This window comes from Podarcis erhardii (genome assembly GCF_964252035.2).
Source record: "Podarcis erhardii genome assembly, chromosome: 1".
NCBI lineage: Eukaryota > Metazoa > Chordata > Lepidosauria > Squamata > Lacertidae > Podarcis > Podarcis erhardii.
In genome coordinates this window covers 41,269,574-41,294,241 of record NC_138497.1, presented here as the reverse complement: position 1 = coordinate 41,294,241, position 24,668 = coordinate 41,269,574, and the positions used below count along the sequence as shown (strand labels likewise).

Here is a 24,668-nt window from a genome sequence, read left to right as displayed (position 1 = left end):
ATACAGGCCAGCCCAGCACATCCACAGGAGCCCTGCCCAGTTGTTATGCCAACCCTGATGGTCCTAGAGAGAAGACAATCAAGATCACAAAGAACTTGCATTATGGGAGTGGATTCAGCATGGACTGGAACAAAGGACAATGATCAGATCTTCCCTCAGGGGGCAGGAAACTGCAACTACCTTTTGTCTTCAGAAAATGACTCATGGGGGAGGAGGAGAAGGGAACCAGCCAGGTGACAGGACACTCAGGTTACCACCACAACAACTACCTCAACCCCTCCTTTCTGTAATGTATGCATGTTGTTTCTGGGGGTGGGCTTGACCTAGAGCAGTGTTTCCCAACCTTGGGCCTCCAGATGTTTTTGGCCTACAACTCCCATCATCCCTAGCTAGCAAGACCAGTGGTCAGGGATGATGGGAATTGTAGTTCAAAAACAGCTGGAGGCCCAAGGTTGGGAAACACTGACCTAGAGGATGGGAATTTCAAAAGTTTTTATAAGGTCTTGCACACCATTTTTCTGTGTCTTTCCTCTCTCCTGCAAGTGAGGGGAACACCCTGTTGCAACAGTTCAATAAAGGCCAAGCCTACAGGCTGCTGTTTTGCTCCAAGTTATCCTGGTTGGTGTCTCTGTTTTTGTCCAAGGGAGCCCTCGGATTTTTCCGGTAACATAGCCAAGTAAGATTGTCTTCCATAAACACGGTTTTAACAATGAGTCTGTAAGTGACTGTGGAGGCCAATTCTGGATCCACACGTCCTTCCACAGTGGGGACATTGGTTTCCGGGCAGGAGTTGATCACGGTGTGGATTTGCCAAGCGTGCCTTCCTCTTAGCACATTTCTCCTTGCGTCCTGAGTTCGAGTGTCTTCAAAGCCCATGACACCTTTGGTAAAGGCTTTTCTCCAACTGGAGCGCTTGTAGGCTAGTGTTTCCCAGTTGTCAGTGTTTATACTACATTTTTTAATATGGCAACCCTAAATCAGGCTATACATCTTTTGGGAGCTTGTTCCAGCCTCGGTGCACAATGGTTATTTCCTTTTGCAGAGTTAAGAAATGTTCCTTCTGTTGAATTGGTTCTAAAAAGTTAATCTTATCATATATGGCCTTGAGGAGCTTTGTATCCAACTAAGTTCTATCCAGATTAGACCCATTGAAATTAATGGGCCCAAGTAGTCATGCACATTGATTTCACTGGGTCTTGTTTACCAACACCCCCCAGTCCACAAAAGCAGAGCCTGTGAGTGACAGCTCTGTAGAAGGGCATAGGGAAGAGAAGGGAAACTTTAGGTTTGTATAATAATTGAGCAGATTAAGTGGCCTAACATTATTTAAATTTAAGTTCCTGGTGATAAGAAGTTGGGATTTCCTTTAGTGATAACAGCCTCAGCCAGTCTCCTCTAAAAGACAGACTTGGGACTCCAAAGGAACTTAGGCTGCTGTAAGTTGTAGGACCTCTCTTCATAGTTAATAAACTGTAACAAATCCAGTGCTTTTTTTTTGGGGGGGGTACGCATACCCCTAAACATTTTGTGAATCTTTGTACTTTAGTCCATTTACTGTATTTATTTTTCCTGATCTGAACTATGAAATGGTGATTTTCTTTAATCAAAATGAGAGTACCCCTAAACATTTTTAAAGAAAAAAAGCACTGAACAAACCTAATTGTAGTTGTAAGCAGTACTATATAAGAATGGAGATACTTTATAAAGTGATAGTGTATTGATAAATCTAAGTGGTATTATAAAGATGGATATTTTCCTAGTTAACTTGGGTGGCCTAGAAAAGCAGCAGCTAATATTATACATCAAAACGCACAAGCACAGCAAATTAAGAATGGGCCACGAATGAAGAACCACACACACATTAAAGAGAAAAAAAAGATTATTATTTTTTGGAATTAAAATTACATAGAAAAAAATTACATAGAATTAAAATTACATAGAAAAGCTAAATAAAAATCAACTTCAAGTTTAAATAATTTATGTACTATAAACAGAACTGAACAGTTTCAGTATTACAGCAGAAAGAGCAAAATATCTGTGCAAATGAACAGTATGGCTCTATACAGTTTTATTGTGGTGACATAATAGGTATATTTCATTATTTTTAATCATGTGGTTTACTGTACCACATTACTTTAAGAAAAGAAATTAAGACCTGCAAGTTATTTTGCGCATACCCCCTCCCCCCAATTTGCAGTTAGAAAATAATGTGCATCCAGCAGCATTGGAATATTTACCGTAAATTGTGCTAGCATCCTCTGTGTGCATCCACCTACAATTACATAGTTGCTTAACTTGCCAGTGTTTTTATTTGGTGGCTATTTGTTTGAGTCAACAAAAAATGCACCTCTGATCAGTAGACAAGCTGTGAGATTAACAGCTGCTTTTACCTGAGCACCAGTACCCAATATAAACCTTACAGACACAAAATGTTGTAAGAACTAACTATATTGTGAGACTCAAGACTGTGAACCAAACACAGTGTTATACTTTGCAAGTGAGGAATGCACTTCCTTACAAATGCAATTTTAAACTTCTCACACTACAAGATCAACTAAAAACAGATTCTTCGCAACTGAATTAACCGTAACCAGCAGCATTTTCAAGCTTCCCCACACCCTCTAAAATCCAGTCAAAATATGAAAGGCAAATACTTATTAGAAGCCACAAGGTAAACACTACCCAACAGAACTTATTCAAGTTTCAGTTGCAGCTTACATTTCCTCTCAATTCAAGAAAGAATCCTATTTAAAAACAAAAACGACAGATATTTTTTTAAAAATAAAGAAGCAGATTGATAGTTTAAGATAAACAAGAGACTTTGGCTACAACCCTAAATTCAAAGACCACTGAAGTCTATAGGAAACATGCCAGGAATTGGGTTGTTTAACCTATAAGTCAAGAGGTTTAACAACTGGAAGGAGTTTGGTTGTGGCTATTGGGTTCTTTGGAGACCCTCTATAGCGAACCTTCTTTTCTGACAATTTTCTCCTGAAATCACATTTGTCAGGTGTAGCAACCAGAATATTTACATTTGTGTTCGTTTTTACAACAGCTTTTGGTGCTTCGTGATTAGTTAGGTCCTCAAGGACTGACTTGGATTGATGACTCGTAGTCAGTGTCTCTTTGCAGGTTGTACCAGGCCTGCTGGCTTGCTGTAATGGATGTATTTGTTGTGGGCAGGATTTGGAAGGCAGAGAATACCGATTGCAAGTAGACTCTTGCTTGCAGGTTGATTCAGAAGAAAGCAGAGAAGCTGTAGATGTACTAGAGGTATTTTCCATGCAGGACGGCAATGCGGTTTCAAAACTCACTGATTTAACAAGAGAAGGACAGTCATTGCCAGCTTTTATTAATCCACAAGCTACTGACGGCTTGTTAGCCTCCAAGAGGGAGTTCATTCTCCGTACTGACTGACGGACAGGCGTACGTTGAAACTTAAGTGGTGATTTGGCTTTGGTTGCAGAACATGGCTCATTTAATGAAAGTTTGTTGAACCAATGTATATGGTCAGCAACCTTTCCTGGAGGGGAAAATGTAGATTTCTCAATAGTTTCCATGTGTAGATAACATGTATTGTTTCTGTCGCCATCTTCTGGCAACTGAGAAAGAAACTCCCCTTTTTCAAGACATTCTTTAATTTCTGAGTAACAGTATCTAAATTCTTCATAGTTTTTTTCATCCGATTCCAATGTCTCATTTATCAGGTTGTTTGTGCTATTTAAATGCATCCCTGGAGATGTCATTATGGTCAAGTGCTCCTTTTTTATTGATTCCACACTTTTGCTAAGATCATGGACTGGAAGATTAGTCTCTGTATTGTTTGGGAAGAGGGAACTGTCTACAGCTTTGACTTGATCCATATTTGGCAGATGTTTGTCGGAGACGTTTGATTTATTCGCAGAACCTACAAATGGAGTCTTCTGTTCTACATTTGTCAGTTTCTGAGCTTGGGCTTTAGAGAGCTCTTTCTCTAGATTGAGTTCTGAAAAGCATGCTGTACCTTGTGTTAAATTTAATTTTGAAGGCTCAGTTTCAAATAAATTATGAAGGTTGCTTCCCGATTCAGAAAATGCTGTCTTAATTTTCAATAAAGTGTCTGCAGTCAAATCATTTTCATCCTCACAAAAAGAAGTTTGTTGTTTTTTGCTTTCCTGTTCAGAACTTGCATCAGTGGGTCTTGACTTAACAGGAATGATTGGTGGTATTCTAGTTGTAAGAAGAGGCTCAGAAAAAGAGGTTTCTGCTTCACGACATGCCATTAAAGCAGCAGCCCTATTACTAGTCTTCTCAGATCCTGCAGTACTGGGGCCGGTCCAGGACATTCGGTAGGTTGTTTCATTATGTTGGTTTTCAATTTGCAAGTTTTCCTCTGACTTGCTGATGTTTTTGGAATCTTAAAAAAAAAACAAAAAACCACACACAGTAAGTATATGAGAAAGTTATAATCTTGCTGATTAAATTTACACTGAAACCACTTGGGATCGCAAATGTGATACTTGTTGTTGCAGTAGTGCCATTAAGGACTTTGGCACCTGCTCACTGCACTCTTAATCATGAGGTAAAATGGGGGTTGCCTTTTTTTCTCCCTTGAAAAGTACATAGAGTTGAAGGCAGAAGTGATGCTCTTTCCCACTTCCTCTTCCAGCTATACCTGCTTTTCAAGGCTGAAATCAGGATCTGACCAGCAGCTAAACAGAAAGCAAAGTAATCATTGAGGTAGTATGGAAATAAATAATAATAATAATAATAATAATAATAATAATAATAATAATAATTTAATTATTTATACCCCGCCCATCTGGCTGGGCTTCCCCAGCCACTCTAGGGAAAGGGAAGCAATCTGAGAGGCTTGAGGAAAGGAAAATGGAGTGGCCAGTAGGTAAAAAGTGCAATGTCTCAAGTGTCAGGAGATAGTTCATGTGCATGTGTGCACACAGTAAAACACATCCTTTTAAAATTCCAGTTTATTCTTGGGTTCCCCACATCCCATAAAAAAATAATCCCAAATCCCTGTATCTTTTTCAATTGATTGAACCACGAAAACCCATTGCTTTCCAGTGTTGCCATAGCACAAAAACATGGATATGTGGTACAAATGCTTATCATTTGCACACTGTTTACAAGGGATCTGTTCAAAACCACCATCAACTAATAGGTAATCTCTGGGTCCACATATATATTCCATGATTTGTGTGAGAGTTACATAGGAAGACCACAAAACTCATGAGAATCTGTGCCTTGGATCAATGTACTTCTGGTGCTGGCAAGAACTGGATCTGCAATTTTTCTGTGCAGTCCACCATCCTAAGCTTTTATTTGCCAATTGAATTTGGGGGCGGGACTTGTGTAAAATGATAAAAATTCAAGATCTGCTGCAATTCTATTTGGTTCGACTTTTTACCCAGACCCATTGGGAAAGCAAAAAATAATGATGTTGTGTTTTTCTTTTTTGTCTGGAGTGGGGAGAGAAGTAATCAGAAAATTCTCAGAAAATTCCAGATGTGTCCACAGCTCAAGGCTGCTGACATCTGAATAACACATTTGCCTGTTTGCCTGTATAAAGTAAAACTTTCTACCATACGATCAAGGGTGACACCACCTCCAAGAAAAAATGCAGAAGGAATAGACATACCACACTTATGTTTTTCCTAACCTTGGGAACACAACAATGGGTATTAAACTGGTGGTCACTACCTCAATCTCTGGTGCCATTTCAGGTTTCAGGAAGGAAGGGGGAACAAGATTCATTTAAGCACCAAGAATGACCATATGATTCTTCTTTTATACCAAATACGAGATATGATGCTCCAGAAAAATAATCACTTGTGCTCATAAATATGTGTGTTCATTTTGGTCTGTGGACTGCCCTACTCCACCTTATAGATGTTACTATCAGCTTCTCTTTAGGAAAACAGAAAGTGCATGCACATCATGCTACTGTCTTGATCCACACTAATACTGCTCCCAGCATTCTTTCAGAACACGTGTGCCCAAGATCAGCTTAGTTCATCTCAGCTCCTTCTCTAAAGATCAAACAGCCAATAAAAATCTGTGACCTTAGCATTCAGCCCTAATAGTATCTACCTGTTTGAAGATCAGAAAGCAAGAGTCCCTTGCTGGCCAACCAGTTTACTGCTCCAAGGAATTAGGTGTCATCAGCAAACTGGGACACTTTATATCATTTGAAGTCAGGGCTGAGCAGTGAACAAGCTATAAAGCACCAGACCCAACTAGGGCTGGGCAATATCTCAAATTGTCTGAAACTGGTATCATGATTGGAATGCCATACCTGTTTCAGACATGCTTGGTAATTTTATTTATAATATAGAAAGCAACATTTGACACTTAGAGGGTAAACCAAATTTACCTTTTTTTGTTATATATTCACCAACACATGGGCTTAAAAATGCAGCTGTCTTTCCATGATTCATCCCACTTTCAACATTTTGTTGACTTGCAAGTCGACGACCAACATTTTCAGATCTGTTGCTAGGCAGATGTTCCACTGCAGTATTCTTTTTAGGATAAAAAAAAGTTTATTTTATGTAGACAGCACAAATGCTTTACTGCTTTTACAATTTAAGGAAAGAATCAGAATTCAAAGATGCTGTTGTACTATATATTTAAACAAGGAATGCAATGAAAAGCTTGCAATGTTAAATCTGTCATGTGAATGGAAAAAAGTAGTGTGTTGCATTGGGAATTCATGGTAGCACCACAATCCAAAGTCTATAGGAATAACTGGCTACAACTGAGAAAAAGCTACAAATGGCAAGAGATAGATATCAAGCAGCTGTAGAAGAGGAACACAAACAGGGATCAGCTATTTGGAGTTAGCTGAGTAGGTGACAGAGAAATGGCAGTAGTACAGACCTTCACGGACTTCAGCATGCAGTATTTAGAATTTGTGACATTTGCCAAACATTCTCCATCATATGGATTAACCTTTCAGCCCCTTATTTATTTATTTACTTACCTGCTTACTTACTTATTAAAAACAACCAAAAACACAAATACTGTAGCCTGGGAAAGGCTTTTGGAAACTAGAGATTACAATTGGAACAAGATCACAAGTCATCAAGAGAGATGGGCTCCCTGCTTCAGTTCCAATGCATATCTGCACAGAGAATGCAGTTTGTTTACTTAAAATCATTTATAAATACCATATTTTTCGCACCATAGGACGCACTTTTTCCCTCCTAAAAAGCAAGGGAAAATGTGTGTGCGTCCTATGGAGCGAATGCAGGGGGGGAGGCAGGCGGGAAAAGCCCCAAGAGCCACACACAAGCTCCGTGCGCTCTTGTGGGCTTTTCCACAGGAGGGAGAAGGGACCGACTGGCCGCATCAGTCCCTTCTCCCACCTCCCAGAAAAGCCAGAAGAAGCCGCGATCTCTTTAAAGGGGTTGCGTGGCTTCTGCGGGCTTTTGTGAGAGGTGAGGGAATCCCCCCACCTCCCAGAAAAGCCAGGAGAAGCCGCGATCTCTTTAAAGGGGTTGCGCGACTTCTGCGGCCTTTTGGGAGAGGTGAGGGAATCCCCCCACCTCCCAGGAAAGCCCTGCGCAGCGTCTCCCGGCAAGGAGAGGCTGCACGGGGCTAAAGTGGAAGCCAAAACAGCTAGCGGGATCCATCCCGCTCGCTGCCTTGGCTTGCTCCATAGCTGCGTGCAACCCCTCCAGCAAGGAGAGGCTGCACGGGGCTATGGATTCTTTAGCCCCATGCAGCCTCTCCCGGGGCTAAAGATGAAGCCAAAACAGCGAGCGGGATCCATCCGGCAGGGAGAGGTTGTGCGCAGCCTGTACGCTGCTCTTTGGGGCTGGGGGGGGGAGAGATTTTTTTTTCTTGATTTCCCCCCCTAAAAACTGGGTGTGCCCTATGGTCCGGTGCGCCCTATGGTGCGAAAAATACGGTACTTAATATTTTTTTAAATCTCAAAGTGCTGCACAATATCACTAAGACAAAAACTCAACAGAAAACCAATAAGACAGTAATATAAAAACGCATACAAACGGCCTGAATTTATGGGTGATGGAAATATTTGATTACTTTAAAAGCATTTAAAAATCGGTTAACGTTAAAAAAATTATCTACAGTTGCAACCATTAACTGAAAGCTCCGCAAGACTAAAAGTAATCACTTCTCTTAAGAGTCTAATACAATAACAAGAGATGTTAAATAGTACCTCTTTACTGCTCCTTCCCAGAATGAACTTTAATCGCAATGACCTGCGCACCATTTCTTTCCGACTAACCTTAGGAGAAAAGCAACCCATTTTTCCAGACTCAACCCTGAAAAGAATCAGAAAGCTGAGTACACATTGTCCTGAACTCAAATACCCTAGGTTTTAAGTCTAATAATGTACATAATTTGGCTTGGATCCAGACTTTGCTTCTGCCAGTGGGAGCTTCCCAAGTAGAGTTTCACTCAAGGGGTACTGCTACTGGCAAAAAAGGGTGCAGGAAGCAGCTTTTGCAAGTTCCCTTTGTGCTCTTCAAAAATCTGCTCTGGAGAGTTGAGAGACCCCAGTGAATAATGTGGTGGATAAAAGCCTTATGTTGATAGAAGGTCCTTCCATTTACAGATTAGGTTTGGCTCCAACACAGTAACCACCCCTTAAGCATAAAACAGGCCATTTATACCTAAATTGTGGGAGACGGTGTGAAAGACTGTACAAAGTTCTACCCCATTAAATGATTTGAAAATACATTTCATGATGCACTGAGAGGATGGGAGCCAAAATATAAACTCCAGTTTTTAAAAGAACCAAGGTCACAGAATTCAGTTAACTCATTTCACTTAGAAATTGTATTTAATCTAGAAAATTAAGAGTTCTATATAGACTTCTTTAAACATCATGAAACATAGGCAGCATTTCCCCCTCTGTTCCTGTAATGCCAATCTTCTGACAAACTTACCTATGTACTTTTTTGCTGGCAATTCTTTTGCTTCTTCGACTTCCTACACTAGGCAGGTGCTTTTCACTACTGACTGAGATAGACACAGAACTCTGAGGTGCGTCAAGAGATACATTAGGGCTTGTTTCAAAATGAGCTGTGAATAGGTTAGAGAGAAGTATTGAAATGATTTATTGTTAAAATAACTACAAAGTTATTTCCCCTTTTAAAAACCTATGATCTGGGTCTCCATTTTTCACTGAAAATTTGTAAGTTCTCATTAAAGTTGTTCAAGAAATGGTGTATTTAACTGTTTTCAAATCAGTTATTGAAGATAGAACGTCTCTCTTGGGACTTAACCCATCCACTCTCCTTTATACACTTTTTCATACATATGTTAGGGAAGCTGATTTGTCTCCCATGGGCACCAATCCATAACTTATCCCAATGCATGAGAGGGCTCATAATGCAAGTACAATTAGGAACATAAACAATAAATGCAAAACAGTCATCTTTATGCAGCCATGTTTGACTGCAGTAACTCTACAGTTTTGTAAGGCAAAGAGGGTTACCATGAGGGACAGAATTCTGAACTGATTAGGTTGGAAAAAATATTTAAATAATCATTACTTTACCTGAATCAGGTGTTGATCCAACGCTAAAAAGGCTACTTGGTAGCAATTCAAGAGCCAAGTTATGCCTGATAGATCGCCTTTTCTTGTTAGAGAAACCTTGAGAGGAATCAGCTGGACATTTACGTTTAAAATTTGGAGTAAGTATCACTGGAGTCACTGATGAAAAGACTGTAAAGAAAACAACAGATGAAATAAAAGCTTTAAAATGGCAGACAGCAACAAGATAAAACTGCTGTACAGTTGAAACAGTGGAACTTGGCATTTGCACTAGTAGCTAGAGCAGGTCTGGCACTCACATTTTTTATAGGTGAAATAATAGGTTAATAGAAAATACAGATAGGAAACATTTTTAAGTGGTTGCTTACTTCCTCCTGCAGTTAGTAAATTCCTGCCTTTAAAAACAAACACATAAATTTTATTTCCATAACTTCTAGAAAGTCTCATCTCCCCTTGCAGATGACAAACATTTAAAGCCATGCACTCTTTGCAATGTTAGACAAGGATATCTCATTGGCAAAATTTATTTAGGAGAAAAGCAATGTTTCTGAAGGAAAATGTACCCAAGAGAGATTCTTTAGTAATTTGCATTGATGGATAGCATATCAATGGGACCTAAGCCCCAGTATGCAGTAGCAAAAAGCAGCCCAGTTTCTAACTCTGAAACTCAGACCATTACAATCAGTGCAAGTGCAACGGCAAGGGCAAGCAAGCCAGTATTACAGATTTGTTATAGTAATCTGCAGCACCCTATCCGAGCACAGTCTTGTTATAAAATGCACAAGTCTTGAGGACAAGGTATGAAGTGCTCCATGCAAATGCACTATACCTACCATGCCTGTCTTTCTGTGGTGTAGTGGAGGGGGTTCTGTTAGATTTAAGTTTATTCAGAGCTCCACTAACAATATCTGAAATTGAAGACACACCAAGCAATCAAGCTTTTACTAGGAATTTTATATTGCTCAATTTCTAAATATAAAGTGATTTTTGTTATTAAAAAAGAGAAAGGATAGCTTCTTAATGATGCATCAATGTTTGTACTTCTGTTTAAGCTGAAACCCAATTTGTCAAAATTGTTACGTGCCGTTACCAAGCTGATCCTTAAAAAAATTACTGTTTCAGCACAATGAATCCCAGTCGTGCTGACGAAGATGCATACAACTGTTGAAATAAGTACTTGTTTCGCTCTAAGGTCCTACCTCTTAGGTTAGCACATTTATGCCAGCCCCATGAAATGGAAAATGGTATTCAGAAACACTTCACTAGAACCTTTAAAAGTATTCAGTTACAAGATTTGGGTTCCTTACCATGAAGGTTCATGTTTTGCCTGTGGAGACAGTGACCATGTAAGCTGTATCTCTTTCATTCAGTCAAGGCAGGGACTTGTGACTAGACAATTTGATTATCCTCTCCCTCCCCTTCTGGCTCCTCCTCCAGTTCGGCACCATGTCCAAGCAGAAGGGATCTCGTAAGAAACATTAGGTTTAGATAAGAAAAGTGGGTGGGTGGGTGGGTGGGGGCAGCCATATAGTAGTAGGAAAAGGAAAAAGCCTGCCACAAACAAACTTCAATTGGGAGTTTTCATGCATGTAAGCAAACAGCTACTTGAATAAAATAATGCCACAACTTGAGTGTGGCAATGGATATCTCTACGTTTCCAAACAAGAAGGAATATTCAAGGAAAGAAACTGATGTTCCATTCTCAGTGTGGCTTGGGAGGAATCCATTTTGAGAGACATATAAAAGCTATAGACAGACAAAGAGCAGGCAGAAATAAAGGTGGCTGCCTAGTCAGGAAGTAGTAGGTTCTGGAGAACTCTTCTTGCATGTATAGATCTATCTTAATAGTGGCTCATTAAAATGGAGTAATCAGTAATGCACAATGGAGTGGGTAAGCACTGGGATTCATAGGCCAATGTTATGTGGGCCTTGATTCAGTGTGCTACAGTGAAGCCAGTCACTTCTCATCCCCTCCTATGACCAGGGTCACAGAATAAAAAGGAACAGCTGATAAGATTATCTAAAGGCCCCTGCTCTTTAAATGAGTAACTCAAGGGTCTGCCTAATGTCTAGGTTATGCCAAGGATGCTCCTGAGAATGACTAGAATTGGGACAAAAGAGGGGGAAATTAACTCTTGGAATATGTGGAACATGTTGTCAACCTTCAGATGAAGACTGATCAGTTCTCAGGATAACTCTAGCCTTACAGAAGATTCAGAGGTTCTTGTTAACTGATAAGGAACTGGGCTCAGATGAATCTTGCTTATGGTGATGAAGGTGGCTTTGAGCAAGGTTAGATGGACTGGAACTGCCTTAAGGAGTTCAAACAGCAGGTGAGATAAAGCATAAAAGTTCATGTTTAATTGCCAGGAAGGAAACTGGTGGGCAGGCAGATTAAGGAAGCCCCTCTGATGAATCTCTTTGGATGAGGATATGAACCCAAAGGTTTGGCGCTGAAAGAAGAGAAGCACTTAGGCTTCTTGCTTGAGGCCATTTTGCCCAAGACCTTGTTGCATGCCTGGTTAGGTAAAAGCAAGAATTCTGATGCTTGTTTCGCTATGGATCTTCAAAGTGGAGAGATCACTTGCCAGATTCTGAGAATCCTCACTGGTGAGAGGGATAAGAGACCCCAGAACATACAGGTGATCACCCCAAATGAACTATCCTACGGGATGGTTAAAGATAGCCATTGAGGAAATTTGAGAAAAAACATATTTGTACAAATGTTCCAGAGGTCCTGCATGGCCCTGGGGGTGGAAGCTAACCTGATGAGGTCAGGTACTTGAGGCTCAGTAGGAAGCACAAAGATTAGAATCACTTTTCTGGGGCAACAAGTTCCTTTGCCTCTTTCTCCAATAAGTGGGTGATGCCTGCTTTTATCATTCAACATTTCTGAATGGACATGGAGGTTCGGGATGAGCAGACACTGTCCCAAGACAGTCAAACAAGTTCTATCATGTACTGTGCATTACAAAATGGAGAATGGAGCCACTCCCCACCGGGATCTGGATGTCACAATGGTGCTTGTCTGGCTTGGTTTAAGTTGTGAAACTCTGGTTTCTGAGGAATGACAGTGCCAAAAAGGTTTGCTGCTCCTGGAGTCTTGACAAAAGGAAAAGGACTGTCTCTTTGATTGCAGCCTGCCTTCTTCTGGAAACAGACAGTAAATCCTTGTGTCTCTGCTAAAATCTCCTTCAGTGCTTCCTCTCCAAGGAGGCCAGCTTCTTTAAAGGGGACTAAAGCTAGATTACTTTGGGATGCCAATTCTACATTCCAGTGTTTTAACCATGTTGACATTCTAGTTACAACACCAACCACAATGGCTCTGGTGAAAAATTAACACATCCATTGTGGCATCAATCTAGATAATTGCGGGGTGGTCCCTGTGTAGCTTATCTAGTCAAAGTCTGGAACTGGAGTTAAGTGCTTGAACTAAAAATGGCTGGCTCTTGCTATGAGGATAGAAGCTGCTCTTATGGGAAAAGCCAGGGCCTCATAACCCTCTTTAAGGTCAAATCAAATTTCTTTTTTTGCCCCTTCCTGGAAGGGGGCATCACAATTCCATTCCAACCCTGACAGCAGGGCTATTATGGGGCTTGTTGCTCTAATGTACAGATGGCCAATGTGGTGCCCTCCAGATGTCGCTGGATGCCAACTCCCATCATTCCTGGCCACTGGTCATTCTGGCTGAAGCTGAGGAGATTTGCAGCCCAACAACATCTGAAGGGAATGTTAGGCTATCCATGCTGTAATTGTGCGCACTGTTAAATTTATTGCTGCCTAAATGTATGGTCCACTTTGACTCAAGTATCTAAAACCTATAGGGGAAATCCTCTAAGGAAATATTGTTGCTGGCAGAAGAGAAGCTTCTTTGGAAGTGCCATGTGCTGGATCCTGCTCAAAAGAATGCAAACCTAAGGCAGAAATCATTGTTGTCAATAAAGTAAATACTGTAATCAAAACCATTAAGCCATCTTATAGCTCCAAGAGTCCTCTGTCACTTCACTGTCCCTCTTTTCTCTCTGAAGAGATGGTGGCAGGAGATATCCTGGCTGAGGTAATATTCTGGGTTTTGACCCATATAGCAGGGGAGGTTGGAATTGTATAGATTTTTCCTTTTGGATGTGGTATGTGGATCAGGAGACTGGTGTTCAGAATGCTCATGTGAAACTTTAGCTTGACTAGATTTAGGGTCAGCACTGACAACTTCTCCTTCCTTGGAATAGTGATGGACGGAGATGTGAAGAAAATCAGATGAAGTTGAGGAAAAACAGCTTGAACACTTGTAGGAGGGTTGGACACTCAGAACTAAACTCCTTAATATCAGCTGTGAGAGAATCTTTGAAACTTTGAATGAATTCTTTTTCTAATAAAAAAAGGAGAACTTTTAAATGGATAAACTGTCCCTTTTTGAAGGTACAGTGGTACCTTGGTAGTCAAACGGCTTGGCTCTTGAAGAAATCAGCTCCCGAATGCCACAAACCCAGAAGCGAGTGTTCCAGTTTGTGAACTTTTTTGGGATGCTGAATGTCCCAACGCGGCTTCCGATTGAGTGCAGGAAGCTCGTGCAGCCAACTGGAAGCCGTGCCTTGGTTTTTGAATGGTTTCGGGAGTTGAACGGACTCCCAGAACAGATTAAGTTCGAGAACCGAAGTACCACTGTATAGGAGTTCCTTGAGTGGTGCCACAGGCCCAAGCAGGAGGTGAAGGTTGCAGTAAGGGACAAAAGGAAAGGAAAGCATTTCCCCACATGTACCCCTCAGCTACTTAAGGGAGAAGTACACACTGCAGGGGGAAATTTAGTGCAGGAGAACTGGGGATGGGAGAGGAAGAAGAATTAAGCAAAGTACATAGGCCTGAGCTCTAAAGTAGAGGAGGAACTCTGCTTTGGGCAAAGGCAGGGATGAAAACAGAAGCAGAGGACAAATAAAGCAGCCTAGTTACATGATCCTGCCTTGGACAAATGAGAGTTCCACTCTGTGGGTTGTATGTTGCCCATGCCAAACTATGAAGCACAATGTTGTTAGGCCCCGGCGCCCTTCAAAAAACTTTTTTAAAGTTTTTTTTTCTGAAGGTTAGCTGGAAGACCCAGGATAATTTTCTTCCACTTGGATTCCCTCCCTTTAATCTGCCCAGCAAGGCTGGAAAGTAAGCTCCCTGCAAAGAAATGGGTTAAAATGACCAAAGTGTTAAATAATCCTTCCATAACAATTTGAGATCCCAGCAAAATGAGACATAGAATTTTCTTTGCACAGTTAATACTTTTCAAAAATAATAAATTAAACAGAATGAACATAGGGAAAAAGCAAATATAAAAAAATTCACAAACTCAAAACACAGGTCCAGTTTGTACATAATTTGCATGCAATTGTTTCAAACTGTTTTTAATATTTTATCTTTAAATTTGCTGAGACCTGCCCTAGGACCATGTGGTGGGAAATAAATAAATAAATAAATAAATAAATAAATAAATAAATAAAGACTTAAATACTGCTGCTGCTACTACTGCTACTACTACTAATAATAAGCCAATCTATGGCTTAGTGCAAACTAGCAGGTTACTGGAACAAAAATCATGACTCCTGTGCTCTACCCGGGCTGCTGCCAGCACACTATCCAAGGCTAAGCCATGGTTTACCCTGTTACTTCCAAACCTGGGCTTGTCTTCCTAAGATTAACCACAAATGGTAAACCAAAAACAAACCTTGGTTGCAGCTCATGGTTTGCTTGGAGTGAGACAACCACAAGCCTGGGTACAGACGTTATGCTAAGTTAAGCCATGCTTAGCTACAGCAGCTAGTCATGATCTTTGATCCAAGAACCTTTATTTTTGTTTATTCACAGTATGCCCTAGTTTAGCTTAGCATTGTGTGAATCAGGCCATAGTAAGCAATCGTGTTAAAGATCAATATTACATCAGCGTATATCTAAAACTCAGATGTGGAAATAGCACTATTGCTAGTGCAACTGCTCACTAGTGCTAAAGGTTTGCCCATATATACATAAAATAAGAAATGCTGAAGATCTTACATCATATTTACCATGTTCACTGATAAATCTGCAATCTGTTACATATGTAGATTGCAATCTCAAGGTCAAGTGCCCTTAGCTCACTAAGGGCAACACAGTTAAGGTTTCAAGAGCAGCTAGCTTTTCTATTATCTATAGCCAAATAATCAAATTTCCCTTGCCACCTGATAGAGGACACAGAAATATGAGTGTACAAATCAATACTGATAAATAGATGCAAAAGTGTGCTCCTTAAAAAACAAAAAAACAAAAACAACAGCATGCTACTTATTGGCCAAGGACAATTTAAATGCTCTATTCCTGTCAAACTATTTCCTACTAATTCAAATTGCTCATAAGGTAGACTAGAAACCACTTTTGGACAAAAACACCAAAGCAGTACACATAGTGATTTGTAGGTGTGTGGTCTAAATATATATCCCTAGATCAATTGTTAAGCAACCTGATCCCAGAATCAAAATACATTCCACATACACGGCTCATTGAAATTAAGCATTCTTATCATTAACATTAAATGTAAGTGTACTTTCCCCTTTAGTTTAGCAATTTGAAGGTTCTCGTATAGCTACTTTCCCCTTGTTACAGGTAAGTGCAAAGGGAAGCACACTCACCTCCCATGCTCCTCCTCCTCCTCCTCCTTGTGGGTTCACCTGGAGTTTCACCTTCACTTTCTTCATATTCTTGCCGCGAAGGAGTGGAGACAGGATCATCAATGCCAAGCATAGTAGGTATCTTTTCCAGGATGAACTTTGGTACATGCCCTGAATTAGGGAACAATTGTTATGCATGTTATGCGGGGATTCCATTCCATAAGCCCACTCCATCCCTGTCCCTTTTCATGATGTCTTTATGACTTTGGGGGCGCTACCTCTGGGTCCAGTGCCGTGCGCATGTTCGCAATTGCGCATCATTCAGATGCGCCCAACCCAGGAGCTGCCCGTGCAAGGAATATCACAACAGCTAAAAATTTCTATGTCACACAAAATTATCACCGTACCTATTTTTTCTGCATGATCAATAAGCGTCTGCAGAACTGCCGCCTGCAAACGAAGCTTTCTCTCTGTATGAGCCGACATCTTGTCAGCTTCATTTGATTGCAAGAGGTTTGGAACAAAGATAACTGCCAGGTTGCTACTGCTCATTTTGTTCTCAGCAGATCTGGAAAAGAAAACCAAAAAGAAAATGGCATCAGAAGTTTCATACTAGTACAGTGGTACCTTTGGTTGCGAACGGGATCCGTTCTGGAGGCTTGTTCGCAACATGAAAAGCCCGCAACCTGAAGTGCCATATCTGCGCAGCGCGATTTGGTGCTTCTGTGCATGTGCGAGCGGCGAAACCCAGAAGTAACCCTTTCCAGTACTTCTGGGTCGCCGCGGGATGCAACCTGAAAAAATGTTAACATGAAGCAAACATAACATGAGGTATGACTGTATACAATTTCTGATTTTAAGACTGCAGGCAAATATTATTTCCCCTGCACAAACGGCTAGTCAGCACTGCACTTGAAGAGCTCTTGAGCATTGGCTCGTTAATACAGCTATTTTCTAGACCTTCTGCAACTAGCTTATCCTAAGCGGCACAAGATTCTGATTCCTCAAGCTTGCAGCCATCTTGGGCAAGGAGAAAAACGTAAAAAAGCACTTCAAGTCATGTGGGAGCTACTTTGGAACCTACGCCATGCTTTCCCAAGTTTAACTATTGCTGTTAATTATCTCATATTGGCACGGGATTAAGAAGGGATCATTTTCAACATTCCCTATTGGATTTGGGGAAGTACAGTGGTGCCCCGCAAGATGAACGCCTCGCAAGACGGAAAACCCGCTAGACGAAAGGTTTTTCCGTTTTGGAGGCGCTTCACAAAACGAATTTCCCTATGGGCTTGCTTCGCAAGACGAAAATGTCTTGCGAGTTCCTGTGGGGTTTTTTCCCTTCCCCCCCCCCTTTCCCTAAGCCGCTTATCAGCTGATCCGCTGATAAGCCGCTTATCAGCTGATCCGCTAAAAGCCGCTAAACCGCTAATAGCGCTAATCCGCTAAGCTGTCAATGGGCTTGCTTCGCAAGACGAAAAAACCGCTATACGAAGAGCCTCACGGAACGGATTAATTTCGTCTTGTGAGGCACCACTGTACTGGGGTAGGGAGGAAGAGACACAAAGGGAAATTCAGAGTAAGCAGCATGACCAAGGGAAAAGAAATGGGGGGGGGGCATTTGAGTATGCTGTTCTGATGGAACACTCTGATGGAGTGATACAGCCATTCAGCAATTGTTATTTAACTCAAGAGCTGGTTCCTGCATTGGTAAGGGGGAAGAAGCAAGGTTCATTTGGTTAAAATTAGATATTATTCCTTTGTAGACAAGGCAAGACACCTAAGCTCTGTGAGCACTCAAGAGAAGTGAAATAAAAGTATTTCATGAAATCTAAGCATACAGGTTGCAGAATAGTTTTATAGAAAGATCAAGTTTTTTGGGGAGGGGATATTCCCATCTGCTAACGGTTCGTCTAATAATTTCAGTGCAGTTTTTTATTCCTCACTTTATTTTGGGGGGAGTAGTGTATGTATGAGCATGCTTTAAGTTAGTACTTTTATATGTGATATATCTTTCTTTTCTAAACTACAGGTTATGACCCAAAGGGCAAGTGAATGTTTAGCCTTAAATTAGTGTAGTTGTTTAGAAACTGGGTTGATATTAGGAAGGAACTCCTCTACATGGCAATCATTGGTATGGGAACAGATGACTGGGGTGGAGATTATACTGCTTCATATATCTGCATATTTATTTTTGTTTGTGGAAGACCCCCTGAGATTTGTTTTTATTCTTTAAAAATAGCGCACACACGTGTGTGTTTTTCTAGCTACCTGTTCAGTGGCAAGAAAAGATATCCTACTAAATTAAATAAAAGGCAAGGAACAAAAACTGCACTCCTATGATGTGAAACATTTTAGTGCTATTCCAAGCACAGAGGGCCAATAGTAAGCACAACTTACCTTAGAGACACTTTTTTGAGAAACATGAAAAAATATCTGAGTATATTGATTATTCTGTCATTCATAAGACAGGAAAGCAGCAGTGTGGCAGAATTCTTCTCCTCGCTGCCCAATTGTTGGGCTTTGATGAGAGCTTCTTGCAGGTCACTTGGGAGAATGGGCTCAGGCAGTTCTCTGAAAAACTGCTTCAGAAGCCCTGCAACATCACAGGGCTGAGCAGTTGACAGGCAGTTTTCACCTTGATCCAGTTTACCCTAAAAATAAAATAAATAAGTTTTAAAACTGACATTGCCATAGTGAAAAAGCACAGAACTGGATGGAAGACCATACAGGCATTTGTAAGAAATGTTGAGATATTTGAAGGCATATTGGCACAGATAGTGTTAACCATTTACTTTAAGTGGTTATGGAAGTGTAGGCAGAACCTGCCTTATTTTAATTTTGTACAATGCATAGCTAGTATTGTTAGGCACTTTACTTAGAAAGACAGACTGAGAAAGACAGTTGTACTGTACCTTTAATGCTTTTATGCGAACAACTGATCCGGATATTCTGAAGAGCCCTTCAGTGCCAATGTGTTCTTCTAAATATTTACATGCCTCAACTAAGAAGCTAAAGGAAAAAACGAAAAACAATCAGTGTGTTTGGCATTAAGAATTCAATCTTTGCAAGCAAAGAAATATTAAATTATGTCCATACTGATATATATCAGAAAGTAACATCATTTTGCGCACGGGGGAAAGGGAAGGGGCTTGAGTCTGCTCAAGGCTCCAACTCACTCTATTGACAAAAGCCACACACTGTCACCAGAAGCAGCAGATCTTCCAATTAGAGGTAAAACCCAAACAAAGCTTTATATTAAAAAATTAAGTTTAAATTGACTGATTTGGCGAAAAGGAAGCCAAAAAGGAAGTCAGCGTCTGATTTCTGTGGACAGTTTCTGCAAGGGACGTTTTTGTGTATGGGAGACAAAGAGGCATTACAGCCATGGAGATTTAGTAGCAATTTGACTTGGACCCTGGAGACTGTTTCCTTCTTTTGGATATATATTTGAAACAGTTGTGTCAAGCTGCCTTTGGGGGGGGGGAGGATACAAATTGGCAGAGAGAATTTGATAGAGATAGACTGATAATTCTGGCATTGTAAGAAACAAAAAGTGGGGGGGGGGGGAGAGAAAGGCTGTGGAAACACAAGCACTAAGCCCAAACCCTGGAATTTGGAGGCACAAAAGTGGGGTTAAGCAGGGCAGTTCAAGATTTAATCAGTTCAGCTGTCCTGCATCTTCCTTGTGCTCCTGACCAATAGCTTGTAAATGAAAAAATAGTTTTTCTCCCCAAATGTTATCTATTGCAATTGCTTTTCACCACCTCCAGTTACACAATTTCAAACAGCACTGTTTCACAATGCTCTTCTAGAAAAGCATACGATCTCCCTTCTATCAGGACAAAAGGTCACTGTACGCCTGCTGGTGTGATCATGAGAATGTTGCAATTTCCTTTCCCCTCATCAGTATGAAGAACTTTCCTTCCTTGGCACCAACCATTTGTGGGGTGGGGAACAGAAACAAATTTGTGGGGTGGGGAACAGAAATAAATTTCAGGAGTTGATCGCATGAATTATTCTCTCCCCAGATTCACTTTTATGTTTCTACCAGAATAAACTGCATCAAGACCTAATTATGCCTTATGTCTGCTATATTATAGGTTTTTGCTTACCAAGGTATACGATCATATTCAGGCACATCTTGATGAGGTAATTCATGAAGAGCTATTCCAAATATTTTGCCCTAAGAAACAAAACAGAACAACTTTTTTCAACAAGTAGCAGAACACAGAGGTAGTGCACAAAGGACACTAGAACTTCTGATTCTTATGAAGTAAACGCCGTTTTAATCTTGTCTTAACATCTTTTGAAGTGCATGCACAGCACTTTCATCAAAGAATTAACTTGCACTTACTCTGTACTGGATGCAAAGGGACTCTCTAATGCCAACAGACCTGTCTAAAAGAGCTTCTTGTGATGTAAACATTTCTGAAATTCTTGTGCACAACTGCAAACACAAATCATTGCTTCCATTCTACCCTATGATAGTGATTTACATAATTTAATATTTTAAAGTGGAAAATCAAGAGAAAATAAATTCCATAAGGTATGCCTTACTGAATACTGATTTAGTACAATACAAACTTTGTATCTTACAGATTGTTTCATCGGATGAAAAAACTACTCGTTTTTCAGCCTAAGACAGGACCACAGATAGTATTCTTATCTAATCACACAATACCTGATCCTTATATACATGCATTCTTAGTTACTCATTCAAGCGAATGTAACTGCATGCTCATTTACCTTTGCCCCAGAACACAAATTTTATCTTCGCCTTAAAATGAAGCATAACAGGGACCCCTATACTAGCTCTATTTTGACATGGAAGTTGAAATGTTTGCATTTTTGTAACATGAGCCATCTAGACTGGCCTCAATCTAAGTGTCTTTCAAATAATTTAAGTTGCTCTTTTAAAGATGAGGGCTGCACTACTGGAAGTAAGGTGGGATGGGATGATTTATTAAAGAGAGAAGTATACACAATAGCACAAAATAGGGTAAAAAAAAATCCATTTTTTACTCTATGCTCTAACGGTCTAACCAGAGCTGAAAGAAAACCTTTACTTGTGTCTATGTGTTCATGAGGAACCTAAAGGCACATCCTTATGATACTTTCCTTATGAGTAGCTATACTGCAGCAAACACATAATGAATCCTGTGGCACCTTAAAAACTAACAACAACAACAGAAGCAACAACTTCTTATCACAGGCTTAAGCTTATTTCATGAAAGGATTTTATCCTGGGTGGGTAGGAAATGGGAGCAGAGAAGGGGGGGGGGTGGAATCTATGAGATCAGAGCTCAATGAAAAACACCAGACAGCGATAATTACATTAAATCTAAATACACTAACTTAGTTGGTCTTTAAGGTGCTACTGGAAGGAATTTTTTGTTTTGATTAAATCTAAAAGTTGGGTAAACTAATTAAGGTGGCCACTCAAAAGTACTTTAGATGGCTGCATAATAAAATCAAGGTAACTGTGTTACAAGAAATACAGTGATAACTGCATTAAAGTATAAATGTATATAACTAATTACAGTGACCATTCACAAATTAAATTTATATACTGCCCTTCATCCGAAGATCACAGGGCAGTTTAAATCAATACAAAGCAGTATTGATATTAACAGTTATCCCTCTATAAGTGCACATCCATCTTTTGTGAATGGTCACTACAATCAGTTGCATACATTTAAGTTTTAATGCAGCTCTTATTCTGTATTTTTACAGAAATATTGCCTGTGGCCTCACAGCTAATCCCCCCTCCCATGCACACATGTATGTGCATATACTTGCCAACTCTGGATAACACTCCATATATGACGAGTCTGATGAAATGGGCTCTTGTGTAGTTATCATGTTTATGTACAAGAATAAAGCCACATCATCTAGTCTTACTGCTTCCTAAAAAGAAAGCGACGGAAGCGCTCCATACATAGTTACTGGGAGTAAAAACACTACTATTTATGTAACAGAGGTCTTTTGTTGCCTTGCTGAACTGCAGTTTCTTCTCACTCATATTGAGGAAGAAAGAAGCCCACTATTATGCCTGCAAGACAAATCCTCACTGAATCAACACTTCCTCACTATAGCCTATTTCTAAGGTTTGCTATTTCTGAAGTTTGAGAAAAGGGAACATTATATCCCTTGGCCTATGCAAGAAAATAAAGAAAGCACACCTTGCAGCACAATCCAAAAGCACGGCTACTCAGAAGCAACTCCCACTGGCTTTAATGGGACATACTTCACAATTGACCCTATTGAACACAGTTGGCTTTACTTTTGTGTAAATGCATAGGATCTGACTGCACACCTCATGCAACCCATCATTTTTAATAAGGCTACAGCAAGTCCCTGGCATCTCCAGGAAGGGCTGGGAAAGACTCCTGCCTGGAAATCAAGAGCCCCTGTCAGTCAGATGTTTGATCTCAACTGGTGGTACGTTCTCACCACCGGGCTGCAGCCTGACTTACAGTAATCGCGAAGTTACATGGTTTAAATAAATAAATAAATGGAAGTCCCTCCCCACAAAATACCCGTTTGGGCTTATATATGGATCTTGGATCCTAAACTTTTGAAGAGTCAATACTAAACGACTAGGGAGTCCAATTATTCAGTGTGAAGAAGCTCCCTACGTTTTCAAAAAGACGAGGCAGCCTGAGTAAGGACCTAGAAGTCTGCACAGCAAATCTAGCTCTTTTTTTTAAAAAAAGAAGGCGTCCCCCCAATAGTCAAGCGGGTCGCCTTCTAAGAGCGCCTTCTCAACCCAGTGCTTTTGATTGACACTAGCGCACCTTCGCCCAGAGTGGCTGGATGGGCGGAGTATAAATAATATTATTTTTTATTATTATTATCGGAATGGTGGACGTGGTGCCACAAGGCTCAGCTACCTGGTCAGACCCCCCCCGCCCGCCCTGCCTTTCTTCTCGCCTCCCGCCCAGCAGGCGGGCAGCGGAAAAGCTGCGAGGGGCCCCGTGTCGCCTGCAAACCGGGCGGCGAGGGGGAGCTCCAAGCCCCGAGTCCTCCAGGGCTCCCCGGTTGGCGTGAGGGCGGCGCCTTCTCTGCCTCCGCCGCCTCGCCGCAGCCCCTTTCCCCCGACTCCACTCACCTTCCCCTCCCCGGCGGCGGGCAAGGGCTTCCCTTTCGCTGGCCGGTGCTTCACCTTGATCCCATAGGCGGCTCGGAGCTGCTGCTGCACCGCCAGCTTCGCCAGCCCTCTTCCGCGGCTTTCCAAGGCCTCCATCCCAGTCGCCGTCGCCGCTGCTCTCCGCCGTGGCCTCCGTCGGCCGCGTCTCGCCTCAAACTGAGCGCCTCCCTGCCCCTCCTCTTCTCCGATTGGCTCGTTTCCCTGTTCGAAATCACAAGACCCCTAACGGCTGGCGCCGAAGGACGTGCCTCGGCAAACGCCCGGTATGGTTGCTGGCAGCCTTCGCTCGAGGCCACGGCGACTAGAATATTGGCGGTTGCGGTGGGAAGGGGGGGGGGGAGTAGCAACGTGTCACTGTCGACCGTCGGCTTCTCTTTCCGAAGTTTTGCCATTCAGGACTCGTGAAATTCAGGCGGTTCGCGTGGTCAGCTAAAGGGTCCTCGCACTTCAAAAATAAAGTAAACATAGACACAAGAAAGTGAAGACTGACTAGCCTTTGATTTGGAAGCTTGTTATAGACCATTTCCCCACATCGTTAGAGGCAACGGGAGATAACGGGGGGGGGGGGGCGCGAGAGAACTTTTATTATAGCTGTGATTTATTTATTTTTTGTAACGAAGTTTTTATTCATTTTCATCTTTTAACTGTTTAACATGGTTGGGTTGATTATGTATCTTTGTTTACTTTAGAGCACATGACACACAACAAATACATAAAAATAAAAATAAAGCAATAAACACTCAAATAAATTTTCCTGACTGTATTAACAAAGTTGTATCCAAGTGTATATACCAAACTTCTTACAGATAAGAAATTATGTACAGTATAGTAGTTATGTGTATTGCTTATTTTGTATCAATAACAGAATTTATAGGAAGGGGGAGGGAGGTGAGAAGGGGAAAATAAACTAAAATATATACTTCATGCATGCCAAATTGTGCTGTAAACTATGGGTACTGTTCTACCATGTGCCTCATTATTTGCATAATCAATAAAGTAATGATAGCTGTGATTTAGTAACATTGTGTCATCATTCCTTCCTCCCAGCTCCCAAACTACAAAGAAGCAGCAAGGGCAAATGTTTATGTTCTTTTCTCGCGCAGCTTTCATTATATTAAAACATTGATTTAGGGACATTTTTTTAAAATGACCCAAGCCATGTTTCCTGCTCTAGCAGCGGGAGAAACAAACTGCTAAATATTATTTTTGCCATATGGCATTTGGAGGAAGGAAGAAGAGAGATCCTCATATTGAAGTGTTTCTACTTCTCATAACACTAAAGCCTGGAGTCATCCAGGGCAGGCCTAAAATATTTTGCTGCCTGAAGGGAAACAGCTTATTGCACACACACACTCAAGTCAAGGTGCATAGT

The 24,668-nt window shown here is 41.1% G+C and overlaps 1 protein-coding gene across 2 annotated transcripts; it reads right to left on the bottom strand.

The window, feature by feature from the left end:
- Nucleotides 1–1,930: 1,930 nt before the first annotated feature.
- On the bottom strand, nt 1,931–23,747 carry ARHGAP11A (Rho GTPase activating protein 11A). Of its 2 annotated transcripts, XM_081859206.1 has the most exons (12): nt 23,258–23,747; nt 20,259–20,329; nt 19,059–19,155; nt 18,544–18,797; nt 16,554–16,714; nt 16,168–16,317; nt 10,360–10,434; nt 9,530–9,697; nt 8,916–9,051; nt 8,183–8,288; nt 6,371–6,518; nt 1,931–4,396 (listed from the first exon to the last, which is right to left on the bottom strand). In XM_081859206.1, the coding sequence occupies exons 1-12, from the start codon at nt 23,390–23,392 to the stop codon at nt 2,892–2,894; spliced, it is 3,006 nt and encodes a 1,001-aa protein (XP_081715332.1). In that variant the 5' UTR covers nt 23,393–23,747; the 3' UTR covers nt 1,931–2,891. The 2 variants fall into 2 exon arrangements, with proteins under 2 accessions (XP_081715332.1, XP_081715333.1); XM_081859207.1 differs by lacking the exon at nt 10,360–10,434 and having other exon boundaries at nt 23,258–23,744.
- Between the last annotated feature and the right edge of the window lie 921 nt (nt 23,748–24,668).

What these genes read in the sequence shown, in the direction of transcription:
- ARHGAP11A (XM_081859206.1), bottom strand. Translation starts at nt 23,392, where the DNA reads ATGGAGGCCTTGGAAAGCCGCGGAAGAGGGCTGGCGAAGCTGGCGGTG. An exon ending in GAATATGATCGTATACCTTG is followed by an intron (nt 19,156 to 20,258) that starts GTAAGCAAAAAC and finishes TTTTTCCTTTAG; the next exon opens with CTTCTTAGTTGAGGCATGTA. An exon ending in CTCAAAAAAGTGTCTCTAAG is followed by an intron (nt 16,715 to 18,543) that starts GTAAGTTGTGCT and finishes TTTCTTTTCCAG; the next exon opens with ATCTGCTGAGAACAAAATGA.